Source organism: Eptatretus burgeri, chromosome 5, assembly GCF_056783735.1.
Source record: "Eptatretus burgeri isolate ZD-2024b chromosome 5, Ebu_testis_v1, whole genome shotgun sequence".
Lineage (NCBI taxonomy): Eukaryota > Metazoa > Chordata > Myxini > Myxiniformes > Myxinidae > Eptatretus > Eptatretus burgeri.
Genome location: NC_140965.1, coordinates 31,796,405 through 31,815,856, shown reverse-complemented (window position 1 = coordinate 31,815,856; position 19,452 = coordinate 31,796,405). Strand labels below are relative to the sequence as shown.

The 19,452-nt window shown below is 42.6% G+C and overlaps 1 protein-coding gene across 1 annotated transcript in view; it reads left to right on the top strand.

The window, feature by feature from the left end:
- Positions 1-13,966, top strand: part of LOC147026168 (sodium/potassium-transporting ATPase subunit beta-2-like) — a 33,535-nt gene extending 19,569 nt beyond the window's left edge. Inside the window, exons 2-7 of the mRNA XM_085881294.1 lie at positions 4,594-4,722; positions 5,377-5,493; positions 8,110-8,288; positions 8,882-8,941; positions 9,039-9,128; positions 12,948-13,966. Of these exons, the coding sequence (XP_085737420.1) occupies positions 4,594-4,722; positions 5,377-5,493; positions 8,110-8,288; positions 8,882-8,941; positions 9,039-9,128; positions 12,948-13,109 (737 nt within the window). The 3' untranslated portion in view covers positions 13,110-13,966. The remainder of the gene's footprint in view (positions 1-4,593; positions 4,723-5,376; positions 5,494-8,109; positions 8,289-8,881; positions 8,942-9,038; positions 9,129-12,947) is intronic.
- The last annotated feature ends 5,486 nt before the right edge of the window (positions 13,967-19,452 follow it).

The following is a 19,452-nucleotide window of genomic DNA, read 5'->3' as shown; positions in this document are numbered from 1 at the left end:
TGAGGCAATGGAGAAGTTTCCTGACAGGAATAACTAACAAAACCAGTCTGATTGGCTTCATTGTCAGTGAATGGAGGAAGCCAGTGTACAGAGAGAAACTACATGAGAAGATTCTGTATGTAACTGTAGATGACAAATGCTACAGAATTGCATCACAGGGCAGTGAAGAGGTACCAGATCTCCAGTGCCAGCAGGAGGAAGCAGATGGGCGCCTACTTTTCCATGCTGTCCATGCTGCTAGAGAGGGCTACCAGGCTGTAGTGATATGCGCAGAGAACACAGATGTCTTTATCATGTGTTTGGCATTCCATGACAAGATAGGAGCTCCGTTATTCCAGAAATGTGGAACTATAACCAGAACTAGATTAGTTGACATCGGGAAAGTCGCTGCCACTGTCGGCATAGATGTCTGCAGAGCTCTTATTGGTATACATGCATACACTGGATGTGACACTACCAGTGCTTTCGCAGGTAAAGGGAAGGCAAGTGCTCTAAAATTAGTGACCAACAACAGGGAAATCAAGAACACATTCACAGAGTTGGGCCAGGAATGGGACCTCTCCTCAGAACTGATGAACATACAAGAGTGTGTCACATGTCTCCTCTATGGCCCCAAAGCAGCATTCACCAAGGTCAATGATCTCAGGTACAACTTGTTCTGTGTTAAGAAAGGTGAGATAGAGAGTCATCAGCTTCCACCCTGCAGGGACTGCTTAGTCAAACATGCACAAAGGGCAAACTACCAGGCTGGAATATGGAGAAGATGTCTTGAGCAAGACCCAGGTGTACAAAGTCCCATTGGCAGAGGGTGGAAAATTGACATGGATGGAGCTGAGAAATTAATGGTAGTGGATTGGAAGGATGGTCAGCCAGCACCTGAGGCTATCTTGGCCCTACTGGCCTGCAAATTTTCAAGGAAGTGTACGCTGCCAAATTGTGTATGTCTGGCAAATGTACTTAAGTGCACTGATATGTGCAAACTGTCAGACTGCGAGAATCGGTCATCAGATGATGTGGAGAGTACGGACGAGGATGACGATGTGGATGCCGATGAACAGTAATTATTGACAGTAAATGATGAGTATTGGAGTCATCATGTACATTTCACTACAGTTGGATATATCATTTCTGTATTTACCTAAAATTTTGGAAATGTACACCAAAATCACTGTCGTAACTGTTCTAGGACCTTAAACGCGGTCATTTAAATATGTGTTTGCAGCCATTTTGGTGACCATCTTGAATTTTAATATTAAGGCTGTATCCAATATTTTAGGTAAATACAGAAATGATATATCTGACCCCTCAAACCTAGTCGTAGACACCAGTATCACTGCTCAAGGTGGTCTAAAATCTGCTCTATCTAGGGTATTGAGCATTTGGCGGCCATTTTGGAAAAAGGGGGATAACTCCCATAAAGCTGCCACCGCCACAATGCTATCACATGTTTTCCAACTCTAGGGGTTTATACCTTCATAAAAAACACTGAGCATTCTCCCCTAATTTGATACCGGTGACCAAAATTTCGGACCGGTGCTGATCGGCTAAATGGCTGCCATACATGTAGAGATGCTGATTAAAAAAAATTTTTGGAGTGGTTTCTTATTTTTTTTTTTCCCAGAGATATCTATATATATATATATATATATATATATATATATATATATATATATATATATATATATATATATATATATATATATATATATATATATAATCTTCCTATGATCACTATAAAGAAGGCTTTGTTGGACTTTGTTCTGACTATATTATAAAAACATTTTTATGCAAGTGTACTTTACAATGAAACGAAGTAGTGATAACTACCTTGTTGCAAAAAAGGTACCATGTTTCATGCAAGGTCGTGAGTAGTGATGTCATCACGTGGCCTTCCTCAATCCCTCTCCTTTGATTAAGGCTGTGTATTTTATTATTTTTATTAATGCCACAGGGTAATGTTGAGCTCAAAACCAAGAGTGCCTCCTTGGGTGAAAAAGCAATAAGATAGGAAAGTAATAATTTAAGAGATCGAGGCGATGGATTTGTGACTTTAATTGTTGCAAGTTGATAAAAGTTGCGCAGGCAGTTCCAAAGAGAGGCAGTGTGGTGGCATGGGTCCGGGGAGCAGGAGGATGCAAGGGAGGGTGTTGTGGAAGCTCGACGGGTGTTACGAACTGAGTGAGGATGACTTGTAATTAGATCAAGCACAGACTGGTAGTTGCGGTAGAAGAGGCACAGAGAAGACTGCTCGATGGTGGGGCAATGGTTGGAGATGGCTGGACAAAGTAGGATCTTTGGTCAGACAGCCTTGACTTGGACGAGATCCAGAATTCCAATGACTGATGGCAGAGCGCCACTCCAGACATGGGGAGCCATCACTGTTATGACTTGATTTGTACAGGGTGATATGCAGATGGGACTTGAAGTATTTGTGAGTTCTGAAGAGGAAACCGTGTTTCTTGGAGGCAGATTTGGCGATTTACTTAGGATGTGAGGATGTGTGGTTGCCTGAAGAGATTGCTGGAGATGGTGACACCAAACATATTAATGGAGGATGACTACTGGAGTTGAGAGCTGGACATGAGAAAAGGAGGAGTGGCTGCGTTGATGCTGTATATAGAGGTTTGAACCAATTGAAGGAGACTGTTGTTGGAGCCCCATTGGAGGATGAGCACGAGATCACGACTGATTGAAATTGGCAGAATGGACTGGGAGGAAGTGAACTGGGACTTGTAATTGCTGGAGCAGTGCAAGGTTGTCAGCGAAAGCATGGACAGTTTATTTATTTCTTTATTTATTTGTATACATTATTTAGGGTCGTATGAGAGCTAACGCACGACACAGAGCAAGGGGAACATGAGACAAGAGGGGTGGGAGAGGGAAGAACAAAACGGGGGTACAGAGACATTAGAAGATCTGTGGAAGGGAGAGGTATGGGGCGGGGAACACGTGGTATACAAGATGGATACCACGGACTTTCAGGAAGGAAAGCAGGGAATTTGAAGGAGGTGAGTTTGGGATGGATTAACGGGGGTGGAAAAGATCGGGGTTTTGGATGGGGGAAGATAGGTGGTGGTGAACAGCTGTTTTGAAGGCCTGGAGGTAAGAATTGGGATTGAATAGAGTGAGGAAGTTTATTCCAAAGGTGGGAAAAAAGAGAAATAAAAGTGAAGGTGAGCAGTGATTCGTGATTTTGGTAGTTTACCATAACGGGGGTTGTTGGCAGACCTTGAGCGCTCTGCAGAAATATGGGGGGGGGGGGGTTAATATCGCAGATTGGGGGGGATATCGCAGACAGAGTGGGGGGGAGGAGATGGAAGACAGAAAGGCCACCGGACCTACCTGCGGTGAGAGAGAGGCCCAAAGACTCTGCCTCACCGCGGGAGATGCCAAAAATCCTAAATGCCTTGGTTTCCACAGCGTGAAGCTGAGAAAGGTGAGAGGCGGGAGCACCAGCCCAGAGTGTAGAGCAGTACTCCAGGCTGTGGACGAAATCGGTTCTTAGTAGTTGAAGATATTGTTGATTAAAAGGAGGGAGGGTAAGATTATAAAACCTTGAAGACACCACAATTGATGTGGTGGAGTAAGATGCTCTGTCAATGCAGGAAGAGATCGATCGCCCAGCAAGGAAGCCAGAAAATTAGGAGAGGAGCGGAGGCTGAATTCCATACATTGGGAGCTTTGCTTGTAGCCCTTTGTGCCAGACTGTCAAAGGCTTTTCTGATTTACAGCTCAAGAGCTGAAAAACATTCGTTGCCAACATAGGCCATGAGGTCATCAGTGGACCTGGCTTTGCAGATTCTATGTTGTCTGGAGCGAACGAGCTGTTCTAGTTTGTACTTTGCCATTTCTAACTGTATAAAACTGTGGTAGTTGTTTACTAACCCTGCCTCTTGTATTTGTTCCACCATAAGCTATCCACTATGAAATTGCTGCCTATAAACTGTCATCCCAGTGTTTAACAGAAAAGATGATTCATCAATGTGTCGTCCCTCGGATGGACATGGACATTAAAATGAGCATCCCGTCTGCCGACATTACTTGGTGGACGTTAAAGATCCTTCTGGTGTCCTTTGTGAAGAGTGGGCAAGCTATCGCCGGCACCGGCACCCTGAACAAATTGAAAATTCCTGGCCCAACTACTACTGGGAAGGCAATGGCAAACCACCCAGTAAAAACTTTGCCATGAAACTGCTTTGGCAGCACCAATGTTCTAACCACACACAGTGTGGTGCATCAGATCAGAAAACTGCTCGTTGAGTTTTAAGTCGGTAGTAATGCTGTCGGAATCACGATTGTTGATCAATAACAAAATTGTCTTGGAATAAATTTGAGTGTAAAAGTACCAACCAACATGGTTCGATTAAACTTGTAAATGCAATCCAGTGCAATTTTCCCTTCCTTATCTGGCATTAAAAACAGAGATCAAGAAATACTTTGTCGAGACTTGTACCTATATTTTGTCTTGTTTATCAATTTTCACCACATGTATGCTTTGTACACTGGTTTCCTGTTGGTGGTGTTTTGTTTATTGGACATTGTCACTGTTGTTTTGGAAGATCTTTCTGCCAATTGATGATGTTTCTCCTGCAGCTCTGATCACAATCTTCTACGTCATCTTTTATGCATTCCTCGCTGCTCTCTTTTGCATCACCATGTGGGTCATGCTACAGACAATCAGTGAGGCAAAACCCAGGTATCAAGATCGTGTCTCCAGTCCAGGTAACGTCTTCACTCCCCTCGTCAAATAATTTTTCAAACTCTAACTTTTTGCCTCCATTTTAGTGTGATTTATTTCTTTGTTTTCTTAAACGGTATTTTTTTTTTAACCTGAACATCATCCTCAAGGATTTATTTAATTTGACTTTGTTGTGTACGTGAGTGACATAGTGTCTTGGAATTCAAGGGTGGTGTTAACTGGCTTTCCATTGTGCTAGTTATTTATTGTGGATGATGATCTCTATTGTGAGTATATTCAGACTGTGAATTTGGCTTTGTCAGTGTGGTGTTAACCCTTATCAGACCTCGACAATCTAGATTGCTTGTCAAGTTCCAAATTTGTAATTCATTCAACAAGTTATTCATGATTTTCAAAACTAAAAGCCAAAAACAAGAAATATAATCCAAATAAAAATTGTCGTGCCGCCAAAATGTAGTCGTCGTCCTCGACTGTTGTGGCATTACAACATGCCTCATGATGAAGTTTGAGGCAATGTTTGATGCATCCACTTACACGTGCACACAGAGGTGGATACGTTGATGCCTGAGAGGGCTCTCTTCTACCTTCTGAAACACGCATATGGAGATAACTGCACACACATCATCACAAAGGTTGTGTTGTCTCCAAGATGGTAATTCCTTTTCCCACCTTGCCAGGTGTTATGATACGACCACGTGGATTTTCTCAATCGAAGGGAATTGAGGTGACCGTGGATCCTAAAAAAAATGCTACAGTCATGAAGTACATGAGTATGGTGAATGAGTTTTTCTCACGTGAGTGCTTGAAGTTATACTTGAACAGTTTTTCATAGGAATAAAAAAAAACAGCTTTTTCGGTTTTGGTATCTGAAGAATTCCTATTTATTTGTATTTGGGGTTGAGAAAACTTGTCTGCTGTATTAGATCACATACTCATGCATGCATTGCATTGGGAAAAGGTTTATTTTCCAACAGGATACATGGCCTGCATCCTGTTGGTTGCTAAAGGCCCAGTCACACCTTGACGTTTTAGCCAGCAATGGCAACGTATCAAAATGTATGTAAAACGCTGGCTTACGCTGAACTTTTGATGTTTTTATTTTTTAAAGATTCGGACGTATTCATAACGAGTTGGTCGTATGCTTAACATATTAGTAACGGATACAGAACGTTTCGTTGTCTTATAGATAACTTATACCAACGAATGCTGAGCCTGTTGTCGGCGTTCACAACCTATGCCCAACGATAGTCTAACTTGTGCATAGCGTGCTGCACGTATCGCCGACGGTCACGTGGCGTAGCCTATTAAAACGCTGCTGCACAATGATTCAAATCATAACCGCCGGAGAAATGGAAGTGTCAACATCGCAGTCACACCTTGGCGATCTTGCCAGCATATGCCGACCTCTGAAAAATGCGTCTAAAACGCTGGCGCACGTCGGTATGGGTAAGTTTGGTATGCGTGAATAGAACGCTAAAGTACGCTATCATACGTCGTAGTAAGTGGAGTAAGTCTTGGAATTTTAAACGTGTTAAACATTTTACAACTTACTTGCCGTATGCCTCACACGTTCCGCATGCGATGGGAATAAGTTGTACACACTATATGCGATCATTGGCACACGTCGACAAAAGTTACTTGTAAGTTACTCTTAAGTCGAAACACGTCGAGGTAATGGTTAGTGTCAGTGTTCCAGACTCCCTGGTTTTTTATTGATTTTTATCTTGCCAAAACGAAGTTTTTGCAAGATATGCAAGTCGGCTTGTATTTTTTTTTTTTGTCTGTAATTACGTATCGATCACTCTGCAGAGCACAGTTATCATTGGAAATTTTTGTAACTTCGCGTATCAGAGTCCAATAGAGGTCCCTTTCAGCGCATAAAATTTTCAAGGTCATTTTGTCGCAAATCAGGGGAGTCGACGAAACCCTTATTTTTCGATCGGATAGTCTTCAAACTTCATGGGAATATAGTTCATGGTCTGGTGCTCAGCTGATTAATTTTTGGTGTCGATCGGCCTTGAACTTCATGGTTAGCGCTGGAGGTCGAAAGTTTTTGACCCCAAGGTCAAATTTTGAAATCTTAGATACCATATCGAGTAATACCTCATATGAAAGCGCTTGATAAGTGCTTTCCAGATCTGTCAAAAGTTTGACGCTATGACGTCATTTGATGAAGTCATGACGAAAAAACGGATTTTTCATGAAGATCTTATTTCCTCAGTTCTCATCAAAATCTCTATTTCATGTACAACGGTCCTGGAGAGATACCATTAACTGTACGAAAATATAAAGGTCAAGGTCACAAAAAGTTCAAGCATCAAGGTCGATGAAACCCTTATTTTTGAGTAACTTTAATCGAATAAATAAGTCACTCATGTTCACATTTTGGCAAGATACTGGTCACCCTGGGGGTGACATTGATTTTATTTTTTCTTCGGTTTGACGGTGATGTTGACACTTCGATTTCTAGTGCGGCTATAATATAATATAATTAAAAGGCTGCCGCTCAACGATTTAAATCATAACCGCACTAGAAATCGAAGTGTCAACATCACCGTCATACCGAAGAAAAACAAAAAAAAACCAGGGAGTCTGGAACACTGATGCTGACCATTACCTTGACATGTTTCGACTTATGACAAACTTACAAGTAACGTGTGTCAACGATCGCGTAACGTGCCTACAACACGTTACTCGTAGGTTAGAAATGAGTTTCGGGTATGCTAAACATTACCTCGACGTGTTTCGACTTATGATTAACTTACAAGTAACGTGTCAACCATCTCATACCGTGCCTACAACTTATGGCCAGCATTATGCGGAACGTACGAGTCATACGCTGGCATAAGTTATAAAATTTCAAGCTTGGAAAATTTGAGGACAACCGCAAAGTACAACGATGAAAGCCAGCGTACTACGACGTATGGCAGTGTTTTTCAGCGTGCTCTCAATGTTTCCAAAACTTCCCCATAACTTATTCAACGTGTGCTAGCATTTTCGACAAATTTTTCAAAAATCGGCATAAGCTGGCTAAAACGTCAAGGTGTGACTGGGCCTTAAGATAGTGTTTAAGACAATTCATGAGGGTGAGAGGGTGGGTTCGAGAGAGGGACAGGTGGCACGATTTCCACCTTTTATGTGTGCAGGTGAGTAGTCCAGTGTCAAGCCAGTTGCCTAAAGCAGGAGTGAGTGCCTGTAAAGTTTTTAATATGTGTATATATGTGTATATATATATATATATATATATATATATATATATATATATATATATATATATATATATATATATATATATATATATATAATGTTACTGAAGATTTTATGTAAATTTTTGGTGGTGGTGTTTGTTTTTGTCAGTATTCCAATGATTTTGCTTGAATGCATATTTCCATTCTATCTTGTAATTACAGGGTATCAGAAAGAGCAGCACGACGTTAAAGACTGTAAGGATGGTGAGTACCGTAAGCGTTTGAAAGAGGATGCGGAAATGCCAGCTTGCAGTTTCAACCTCTCCCTCCTTGGTGATTGTGCTGATCCGGAGAGAGAGTACAGGAATGGCACTCCATGCGTCTACATCAAAATGAACAAGGTGAAGACAGTTGTGTGTGACAAATTGAGGTTTCCATCAATTGTCTGATTACAAACTGATTGGATAAATGCAATGCTTACACTTCTTCTTTCATATGCAGCATATGGTTATGGGTAGCATCATTGTCTGGAAAAAGGGGGCAGGGAGGGGCTGTGTTTCTGATGGTGTCTCCTGGAGGTTAGAGCAGAAATTTGGAATTTATTCAGGGTGCTGTCTGGCTTGCCCACTCTTGGCAGACACCATGAGATCTTTACCGTCCACAAACTGATGCCAGCAGACAGGATGCCTAGTTTAACGCTCATCCAGGGGATGGCACACACTGGAATCCAGCCTGCAAAACATCATGATGATTTCTCGCTGGGCCTAGATTTTAACCCAGGCTGGACAGTTTTGAGGAGAGACATCCTGCTGGCCCAGCACACACCAAGCATGGTGGTTGGATAACCAGATTTGCAGTAGCCTCAAATTGGAGCTAACTGCCATTTGTAAAATATCTCTCCTAATATTACAAACTTCAAATTTTTAAGTATTTTGAAGTGTTGTTGGAGTTTTATAAAAAACGAATTTCTTCTTTGTTTTTTTGTTTTTTTTAGATTATTGGCTTTATTCCTGGCAATGGAACTCACTCTCCACAAGTCTCCTGTGAAGGCCATGTAAGATCATTTTTGCAAGTCTGTTGAGCATCAGCCGTCGTTGTCTTTGTTGCCTAGTTTTGAGATTTTTCCATTTGTTTTGCTTCATTCCCCACAGAAAGGAGCTGACATTGGCCCGGTGAGCTATTTCCCATCGAATAAGAAGCTGGATATCAAATACTTTCCTTACTTCGGCAGCAAATATGATGTAAGTCTTGCTTTTAACCACCTTTGTTCATAAAGACAAGACACCCTGACAGCATTGAGTTGTTTGCCATCCACTTGATCTGTGAGATCATTTCCACCCCGTAATGCTGTAAACCAAGTTAAGTGTTTATGTTTATACAAGTTGAAGTGAAGAAGTTGTATACAATAGCTTGATCTTTCACCGATATCAAAATAATCGATGGAAAGACTCAAAATGTATTATTTTTCCTTGAATGCTCTTATCTCCGCTTTCTTTCTTTTGTCAATGTCTTGGATTTGCAGTGGCTTATGGCTGTCTTTATGTTACCATCTGATAAACAATCTACATGTACACACATACCCTCTTCAGACATCCTTTGTAGCTTTTTTTTTTTAAACTCCTCCCACTTCTCCAGTCCCCCCCCCTCCCCACCATCTCTAAGGATGCAAATATTATCGGATATAGCTCTTCTGTACTCAAATTTTTATCCTATGAGTAATCTTCAGCAGCATGGAGTCTGACTCCCAACCCTTCCGATAGTGACTACTATTGTAGCATTTTCCTGAGTTCCCTTTGTCCATCTCATTGTACCACAATCTTCGTTCCATTTGTAATCTGCCCTTTATTTGCCAATATTGCCCCAGACTTGTGACCAAAATATATTTTCATGCCATGGCACTGAAGGCTATGCTGTCACCTGCTGAAGATCCACCATGGCACCAATATGGGATTACATCTGTCTGAACCTTTATTGCAAATTGTGCACCATTTTGTACCCCCTCTCCCTCTTTCCAACCCTGCCTTTTCCCTCTCTCTCTGACGCTTCTCCCCCCTCGCCCTCCCCCTTCCTCTTCCCTCCTATCTCCCCAACGTTCCCTCTATTGAGGGGACTAGCATGTACAAATCGGATTCGGAATGAGCCGACCAGTGGGGTGCAAAATTGCTGCATGCACAAGCAATCGAGCATGCATGCAGGCTGACCTTGGCCAGGGTGTGTGTGTGTGTGCGCATGCACATATGGGGTTTCAGAATGTGGAATGGAGTCCTCACAGGGCAGGATCAAAGTATCCACCTTCATTTCAATATTAAGGGGTCATGATTCATGGACCACGATGTGATGTTTTGTGCTGAGCTCTCTCTTCAGGGTCGTCACCGAGCCCTTCCACAGGTTCCAACTGTATTTCGTTTGGAGTAATATTCCCAGGGATTGCTTTTAACATCTCTGTGATGTTCTTTGTCATCATTCCTGAAGCTTTAGCTATCATTGGTACAACTTTGGCATTCTTCAGTTTCCAGGATCTTTTCACTTCATGCTTGAGGTCTTAGTGTTTGGTCATTTTCTTGATTTCTGCATCGTTTTGTCCAAAATCACTGGTATCAACACACCAATTAGCAATGCCTTCTTCTATTTTTTTATTTTATTGTATTACTCCTATTTTAAAATATTTTTTGGTACCCAAGTACAGTCAGTCATCCCCGTTTATTGCGGGGGTTACGTTCCAACCCCCCCCCCCCCCGTGAGAAGTAAAAATTCACGATGAATGGACGCCTCCCCAAAAATGCCTTTTTTATAAACGCAGTGTATAAACACGATTGGGTTTGATTTATATCGAGTGCATAATAAACGCTGGGTGTATGTATAAACACGATTGGGTTTTATGTATATCGAGTGATTATTAAACGCTGGGCGGTGTGTAAACACGATTGGGTTTGATTTATATAGAGTGAATATTAAACGCTGGGTGGTGTATAAACACGATTGGGTTTGATTTATATCGAGTGAATATAAACCTTCCTCTGGCACTTCGGTTCCTTGTCAGAAGCCTTAGAAGGTGCAGGGCGTTTGGGTGGCATCGTGGGGCTTGGAGAAAAAAACGTAGAAACTCTTCGAAGTTCACAAGCGAAACTTTGTCTCGTGCGTTGTGTGACTGGTCGAGCACCACGCGTTAATTTATATTTTATATATTATTACCGCGATATACCGGGGGAATCCGCAGAAAAAATTAGTTAGGTTCCAAGAGAAAAACCGCGATGAAGCAGGGGCGCGATAGGTGAACCGCAATATAGCGGGGGATTACTGTATTATGTCTGTCCCCTCCGCCTGTCCCCCTCCGCCTGTCCCCTCCGCCTGTCCCCTCCGCCTGTCCCCTCCGCCTGTCCCCTCCGCCTGTCCCCTCCACCTCCCTCCGCCTGTCCCCTCCGCCTGTCCCCTCCGCCTGTCCCCTCCGCCTGTCCCCTCCGCCTGTCCCCTCCACCTCCCTCCGCCTGTCCCCTCCACCTCCCTCCGCGTCCCCTCCACCTCCCTCCGCGTCCCCTCCACCTCCCTCCGCGTCCCCTCCACCTCCCTCCGCGTCCCCTCCATCCACCTCCCTCCACCTCCCTCCACGTCCCTCCACCTCCCTCCACCTCCCTCCACCTCCCTCCACCTCCCTCCACCTCCCTCCACCTCCCTCCACCTCCCTCCACCTCCCTCCACCTCCCTCCACGTCCCCTCCTCTCCCTCTGTCCCCTCCCTCTCCGTCCTCTCCTCTCCCTCTGTCCCCTCCCTCTCCATCTTCTCTCCCTCCAGAGGGGAGGACATACAGGGCTGGGGCAAAGGGGAGGACAAACACAGACAGGGTTGGGGTTGGGGCAGAGGGGAGGACAGAGACAGACAGACAGGGTTGGGGTTGGGGCAGAGGGGAGGACAGACAGGGTTGGGGCAGAGGGGAGGACAGACATGGTTGGGGTTGGGGCAGAGGGGAGGACAGACAGGGTTGGGGTTGGGGCAGAGGGGAGGACAGACAGGGTTGGGGCAGAGGGGAGGACAGACAGGTTTGGGAGAGGGGAGGGTAGATTTGTGGACAAACTTCACCAAAATCTAAACATTTAAAATCTAAAATCAAAATCTAAACATCTAAAATTTTGTCTGAATCCATCCATAATTTTTGAGATATCCTGCTCAGACAGACAAACAAATTGGGGGGAAAACATAACATCCATCCACCTTTAGTGGTGGAGGTGATAATGGGATATGCTGGAAGTACACAGTATGATGAGGCATATTTGGGTCTACAGACACGAAGCAACTTTGATACAAGGCTCTGGCATACCCCGTGGGGATTTCTCTCCATCACCATTTCCCTTAACGACTGGATTTCTATCTTGAAAGTCCATCGCCTTCATTTTGCATGTAAATGATTAGCCTCACCCAAAGGGGAAGGCTTTTGCTGTGTGCGTGTGTTGTTTGCATCTTTCCTGTTTGGAATGTTTCTCTTTATTTATTTTTAGACAGACAGAAGCAATTTCTTTACCCTGCTGTGTGTGCATGTGTTGGATATGAATGTATGAAGTTTTGTCACATTCGGAGGCAAAGTGGTGTGTTGCTAAATTGCAGGTTTTTGGAAATGCCAACAAGCCTTATTCAAGTTCTAAAGTGATCAAAATATATAATTTTATTGAAAATATGGTAGTTCCTCGATCATCGACAGACTGGAAAAATTGCATTCCGTGCATGGGGTAATGAGTGGAGGTGAGCAGTGAGCTTGGATTCAGGGAGGTTAACAAGAAGAGGGTTACTGGCACATCGTGTGCACCCAAGTCTGTGAGTAACCCTCCTTCGGTCCTTTGTCATTTTCCGTAAGTGGGGAAATTGTACATGAATGCAAGAGGTGTGGGGTGGGGGGAGGGGGTTGAGAATTGATTTGGAAAAGATAGGGAAGAGATTATTGTAAAGTGAGAAGAGTGGTAAGCAAGTTGTGGAATTTTTTTTTTTGATTTTGGAAGATGGAAAGTTGTGAAATGTAAAATTCCTACCTACATACTTCCTGACCTACCTCTCTCTCCTTACCTGTTTCACAGCGTCATTATCTCCAACCGGTTGTTGCAGTGAGGTTTGAGAACCTTCCGCTAAACCAAAAATCCGCCGTGGAGTGTCGAGTCACCGGTGCTTCGATCAAGATTGATGAAAACCGCGACAAGTACCTGGGTCGTGTAATTTTCAGATTGCAGCGCATTGATTAGCACTTGCAGTAGTCATGTTTGAAATGACATACTTTGGACCTGCATGCTCACAGCATGTTTGTTGGCCCAAATTTTTTTCCATGTTTTGTCGAGTCCCCTTGTAGCTACCTCCAGTCTTAACGACAGGATATGTGCAGCAGTTTTCTCGGAAAGGTTGTATCGTGTTTTTGCTCTCGTTTCACTGCTGAGCACACCATGCTGTGCACTTGTTGGTTGGTGTAGGATTGCAGGGCATTTGGTCACTCGCTCGATTCCATGCATGAAGCTTGCTTTTGAATAATGTTTTTAAGTCTATCGTTGGGAAAAAAAAAATGCAGATTATTGAACTGCTTATTCTTTTTGTTGTTGGGGTGGGGGGGGGGGGTTGCAGGTGGGTGTTCCTTCCCCACATCTTCCCTGCCTCCTTTATTTTATTTTTTTAAACTGATTTAGAGAGCTTGGTTTAATTTTCTGTATAACTCTATTAACTATTTTTATGCTTGAAGCATGCTGTCGAATGTTTTGTTGAAGTGCTGAAATTGTGGGATGCCTAACTATTTGATTCCACGTCGACGCGAACATTAATCATAACGTACCGACCGACTCCTTCAAGCAGCATGTCACGTTTATCACCCAAAATCTTCCACTGCCCCCGTGCACTGTCTTTAGTGAATGTATCATTGTTGGTTTTGTGAGCTTGGCAAAAATAGTCATTGGCTTGTCCTTGTGAGAAAGGAAACTTTCATCTGGTAAAATGTCAAGACGAATTTGCGTTATTAATATGATGTAAATATTTCCAATATGACAAGGGACTGAATTGCTGGCTAGCTATTTTGTTTAATAATCTATAATAAAAGGATGCTCAGTTGTGTGCTTTACCTTTTGCTTGTGAATCTTTCTGTTTGACATATCTGTCGTCTTTGCCTGGCTAAGCTCAAGATTTGGCAATTTAGGATGCAATTGTGAACAATAACACTGTTCAGTTCCATTCTTCCCCCCAGGCCTTCAAAGCAGTTGTTCACCACCACCTCTTGTCTACCCCCATCCAGGGCCTCGTTTTTTTTTTTATTTTTTTTTTTTTTCTGACCTGTTGGTCCACCCCAAACTCACCTCCTTCAGATTCCCTGCTTTCCTTACTGGAGGTCCCTGTAGTGTCCATCTTGTACACCCTGTGTTCCCCGCCCCGTCCCACTCCCTTCCACGGGTCTCCTGGTGTCTGTTACCCACTGTTTTGTGCTTCCTTCTCCCGCCTCTCTTGTCTCATGCCCCCCCCCCCCCCCCGCTGTGTGTTATGTGTGAGCTCTCATAGGAGCCTCGACATTGTATACAAAAATAAATTGATAATAATAACTTGTGGCAAAGTCTCAATTAGAATTATAACTAATTTGAATCCCAAAACAAAGTGGTGTTAATGGATTAGAATGGTTGGGGTGAGCTTACAGTAGTTTTTTGTTTGTTTTTCAAATGTTTTGATTCTTTTGCAAGTCGACCACTTTATGTTGGGGTCCAATAAATTTCTTGTGGTTTGTGGAAGAGTAAGATGTCAGGAGGAGGCTTTCTGAACTCGTGTAAACGGGCTGATTAGGTAGAACTTGAATGAAGAAAAGACATTGGGACCACCAGTTAGACGAATAGTACTTACAATGGGAGATCATCACGCATGTACACCGCTTTCCATGAACCTTCCTCACAATGACCATTTATTGAACAGTGCTGTTTCTGAAAGTGTTGTGCTACCATTTAAATGTATGTAAACACATTGAAACTTTCTCTTGTGTGCCCAATTGTCTTCACTTGTATGTAGCCCAATATAGAATGCTGTTACTTCTTGTAAGGAAACTATGCACATTTACCACTCTACACAGATGGCTGTTGGTGAACGTTTTATTCGGAAACCGAGGCAACTGGAACAGCACTCGATAGAGCGCACACCGCTACCAGGCTGAACAGTTCACGTTTTGTATCCCACTGATAGGCTGGATCCGGACCTGGACCTGAACCAAAATCTAATTGGCTTGTTCTTTTCACCAACCCAACTCGTCCACCAACTTTTGTCATAACCCATCCAAATCTTAAGAAATTGTGCAACACTGTATATCACTTTTAGGGCCCATCTCTCAAATTATGAAGAATCTTTCAAAAAAATAACATTCTTGAATCTGGATCTTCACAAATCGATTCAATTTGTCCATCACACAACCAATCTGTCCATAACTTTTTTGATACTGTTTTTTGGCCCCATCTCTAAATGGTGAAAAATCAATTTAAATATTCGAGTATTCGGATTCAGATCTTAACCACCATCTAATTGATTGGTCCTCGTCACACACCCACCCTGTCCAGCAAGTTTCGTATGAAACAGTCCTTGATGTTTTGAGATATCCTTCCTGCCCACACAGGTGTGAAAACATAAAAGTGGTGGAGGTAAAAACAAAATGTTTTTTTTTTCCTTGAGCTTTATGTAAATAAATAAAATTTGTGCCTTTAGTGGTTTTTTTTTTTTTTTTTTCCTTCCTTCCTTTCTTTCTTATTTTCTTGTCTTGCCTGTTACCCAAGGAATGGGAGAGTGGCTGCACGCAGACGCTTCAATATTGTGTCAACGTTCAGTGTTAAACAGTCTGACAAGGTTATGTAATGTAATAAGTTGATTTTGTACTTTAATGTGGATTCTGTCAAAAGTTGTCCTCACCCGTTTCTGAGCGTGTTTGCCTGCACTTGCTGCCCATGGTTTAAATATTTTCTATAAGGCCTACAGGCTCCAGTGTGTCCCATTTGCCTTTGGCACATTTTCAAAGTTTGCCAATTTAGCCTCAACTTTATACAGGTTGTGGCATTATCTGATGTCTTTCTGTAATAAAATAAGACAAAGTAAATCATGTGGTTTTTTTTTTTGTATACTTGTTAAAGGGAAGTACAAGTATGAGAGAATGTGTGACACAGCAGTATGCAGTTTTCACAACACACCTGTACTTCTTAAAAATCACATCTTTTAAGTGCTGTCTTTCAATTGATTCACTCCCTTCACCAATCAGTACATTGTTCATTGCTGTTCAATGTGTCATCAATTGCAGCGATTGTCTCTTGTGCTCTCACTCTTTAATGTCTCGGGTGCTAAGATGGACGAACAAGTTACAATCTTCATAAAAAATTCTGATTGAGCATGGTGTTATGACAGGAGAAATTTGTGTGGAAATTCCCTCCTGAATGCTTGCTGGGTTGCAATAACAGTGTTTTAATAGTTCTACTATTTTAATCCACATCGGTACATCAATACTCAACCATTCAAATCTTCAGGGCTTCACATGTAACAAAAATTATCATGTAGATATTTAATATTTTCGACTACATTAAGTTTTTGCTGAATCAATACTTCATGGTAGTTGCAAATAGTCTACACAATGAGGACCAACTTTCCTCTCTGGTATGACTATTGCAGAACAGCAACTCTGCACATTTGAATCTCAACTCTGCTCTAAATTGTCACCCTGGTGTTTCACGTGCATGGTGAGGCAATAGTGGATGTGAAGCTCGCTGGGTGTCCCATCTGATGGACATTAAAGACCTCACAGTGTCTTTCGAATAGAGTCGGTGAGTTATCTCCAGCTCCCTGGAACAAATGATAAATTCCTGCCACCGTTAGTGAAATGTCAGGACTGGCCGGCCATATCGTAAGACTCATCAAAAACATTCCCCAGCCGACCCCACAATAAGGTGGGATTAAGTAGGATTGTTCAGGAAGGAATAGCAGCCAGTTTCTGCAGTCTTTATTGGACATTCCAATGTCAGGGCTCCAGAGCATCCTTCCTCTGTAGATGGGGTGGCAAGACAAGGCTTGAAATGCTGCTTGAGGACAGGCGTGCTGTCTCGGCCATAATTGCGCTTCTCTTTGAAGGGCCGCTTGATGCCATTCCATTGCTGCCCATCAGGATGCAGATGGTTTAGTTAAGACCAAAACTGAGGGTCTAAAAGTGATGTTCAAACCTGCTATTTGAGCTTCAGCATTCATCAAATTCCATACTACATTTTGAACCCACCCAACCCCACGATTGATAAATAACAGCAAACTGTCTTGATTTGCCTCCAAGTATCCTTTACCTGCAAACTCCTTTTAAACCTCGTTTGAGCATTACTCGCCAAGAGTTTGCGCATTACTCACCGAAAAAGATTATACATGTACTGTGTTTTGGAAGATGACTATAGATGTTTGTGTGGTGGAACGGGTCTTATTCTTAAAGGTTCAACAACTTTTCTTGAGTACTGTTTCACAAAGCTTGACGATTGTGAAACAGCACTTGGGAAAGTTGTTTCACTTGGGGATTAATTCATTCTTCTCCATCACAGATGCAGTCATGTTCTTACAAGCACCTTTTTTAATGATCCTCCAACACTGATTGATGGAAGTCGCTTTTAAAGGATCACAGTCAACCTGTTCGTATTAAGAACGCATACAGATTTCTTGAAGGCTAAAAGCTTAATAAATGCTCATCCAGGATTGGTAACACGTGAAACTACCCTTGGCAAAGCGAAGTGGGGAAGATACCGATAATGGAGTTTTCTTTTTCAATCAAACTGTGACTATATCGATAGCAGGACATTCTTATCTTTGTTACACATGAGGGGTATAAATCCTCTACGATCTCATTATTCTCTCGAGCGTTTGTCATCCCTCTTGCGAGAGAGAATACTTGAGTCATATCTGGAGATTTCTTTGGATACTTTTTCGTTCACAAGGTGATTTTGGATTTGATGGGAAATTTTGAAGGAATGAACAAATTGGAATTTATTTGACGGTGAAACATAATTATATGATCTCAAAATCAAAACGTGGAGTGGGGCGAGTACTCCCCGATCCCCATTGGACACAGTCCTACACCAAAGCGTCGCCTCCCACACGGAGGCCTCAGCCTGGTGACTGTCAAACAGACAAAGATTAGATGGTCATCAGCTAAACATCAAACGGAACCACCGATCTGGATTTCGGACTTATTTACCCTCAATCAGGATGGCATACCGATAAATATCTAACCAATGATTACCACATTTGTCGTTTATATATCAGACGCACCTTCTGACTTGTGGTGAACATCACCGTGGATTACATCTCACACAGTAAAACCGCGTAATAATTGAATTTTAATTTGAAGATTATATATTAAATTGGTCGTGTTGGTGCTTCCGTCTGTGTTGCTTGAATGTCATAATTGTAATGTGGTTTCATCCATTGCCTCCTCATGTCACATGTCCTCAACACGATATTTGTGCAAACACCTCCAAGAGCGGAGCACACTGTCATCGAAAATATAAATGCAGAAAAAGCAGAAGGTGGTTTTTGAAACTGGTATAACCTATATGTCAGCAATCATTCGATTCTCAGTCATATCGGCTGAAGTTTGAAGGTGATGCATTCCATGTGCCTTTCAAGTTTCAGGTAACGGTCCTTTTCTATCACCTTGAGGATGGATGACTTTTGGAATCTAGAACGGTGTCTCCTTGTTCTCACCCCCTACACACCGTGCCAACTGTACTTCCCCCTTGTTCTCACACTCCCTACACACCCTGCCAGCCATATTTCCCCTTGTTCTCACACCCCCTACACACCGTGCCAACTGTACGTTCATTATTTTCCTGTGTGCGTGAGAACACTCCGGCAAGGCACGCATGGACCATCGTCCAGCGAGCAGGACAAAAGCTACCACGGCGGCCACAGCCCCACAGAGACCCCCTTTGTTTGTTGCCTTTGGCATCGAAGGAAACCAAGAAAGAAATGCACAGAAGTGATGATTGCTCTGCTTGCTGCTTTCCCCTGTTTTTATCAATGAGCTCACCATCATATTCGTGCTGTGCGTTATTAATGACCGAATAAGCCGACAGGTTGGTGCGGAGGTCTCGTACCTTTGGGGGCCAGAGGGCTCCACCTGACATGAGATGTAAAAGGTTGTGGATATTTTTTTAACATGAGTCCCCTGGAATGAAATGTACATGCACAATCTTGCAAATAATTTGCATGAAAGTTTCAGGGGCTTGATTTTTACTTTCCCATCCAGGGTACGTGCCTTCGATCAGAAATGATACATTTGTGGGTACCCATACTCTTATGATCATAAATGGTTTCATAATGAAGTTACAAATGTAATTTTTTTTTCATAATGCTCAAGAGAGCTCAAAGAAAATGTGAATACTTTTTTTTTAGGGCAAACTAAAATGTCGGAACTGTATTCCCAGACTTTCAGAAAATGACAAATGAAAAATCTGGATAACGTGGTTTCACTCCATTGAGTTAGACTGGCAGAATTGATACCAACATTATGAAAACAATGTATAGTATTTGTAGCGTAAATTATACAAAGGCATGAATGAGAAGAAT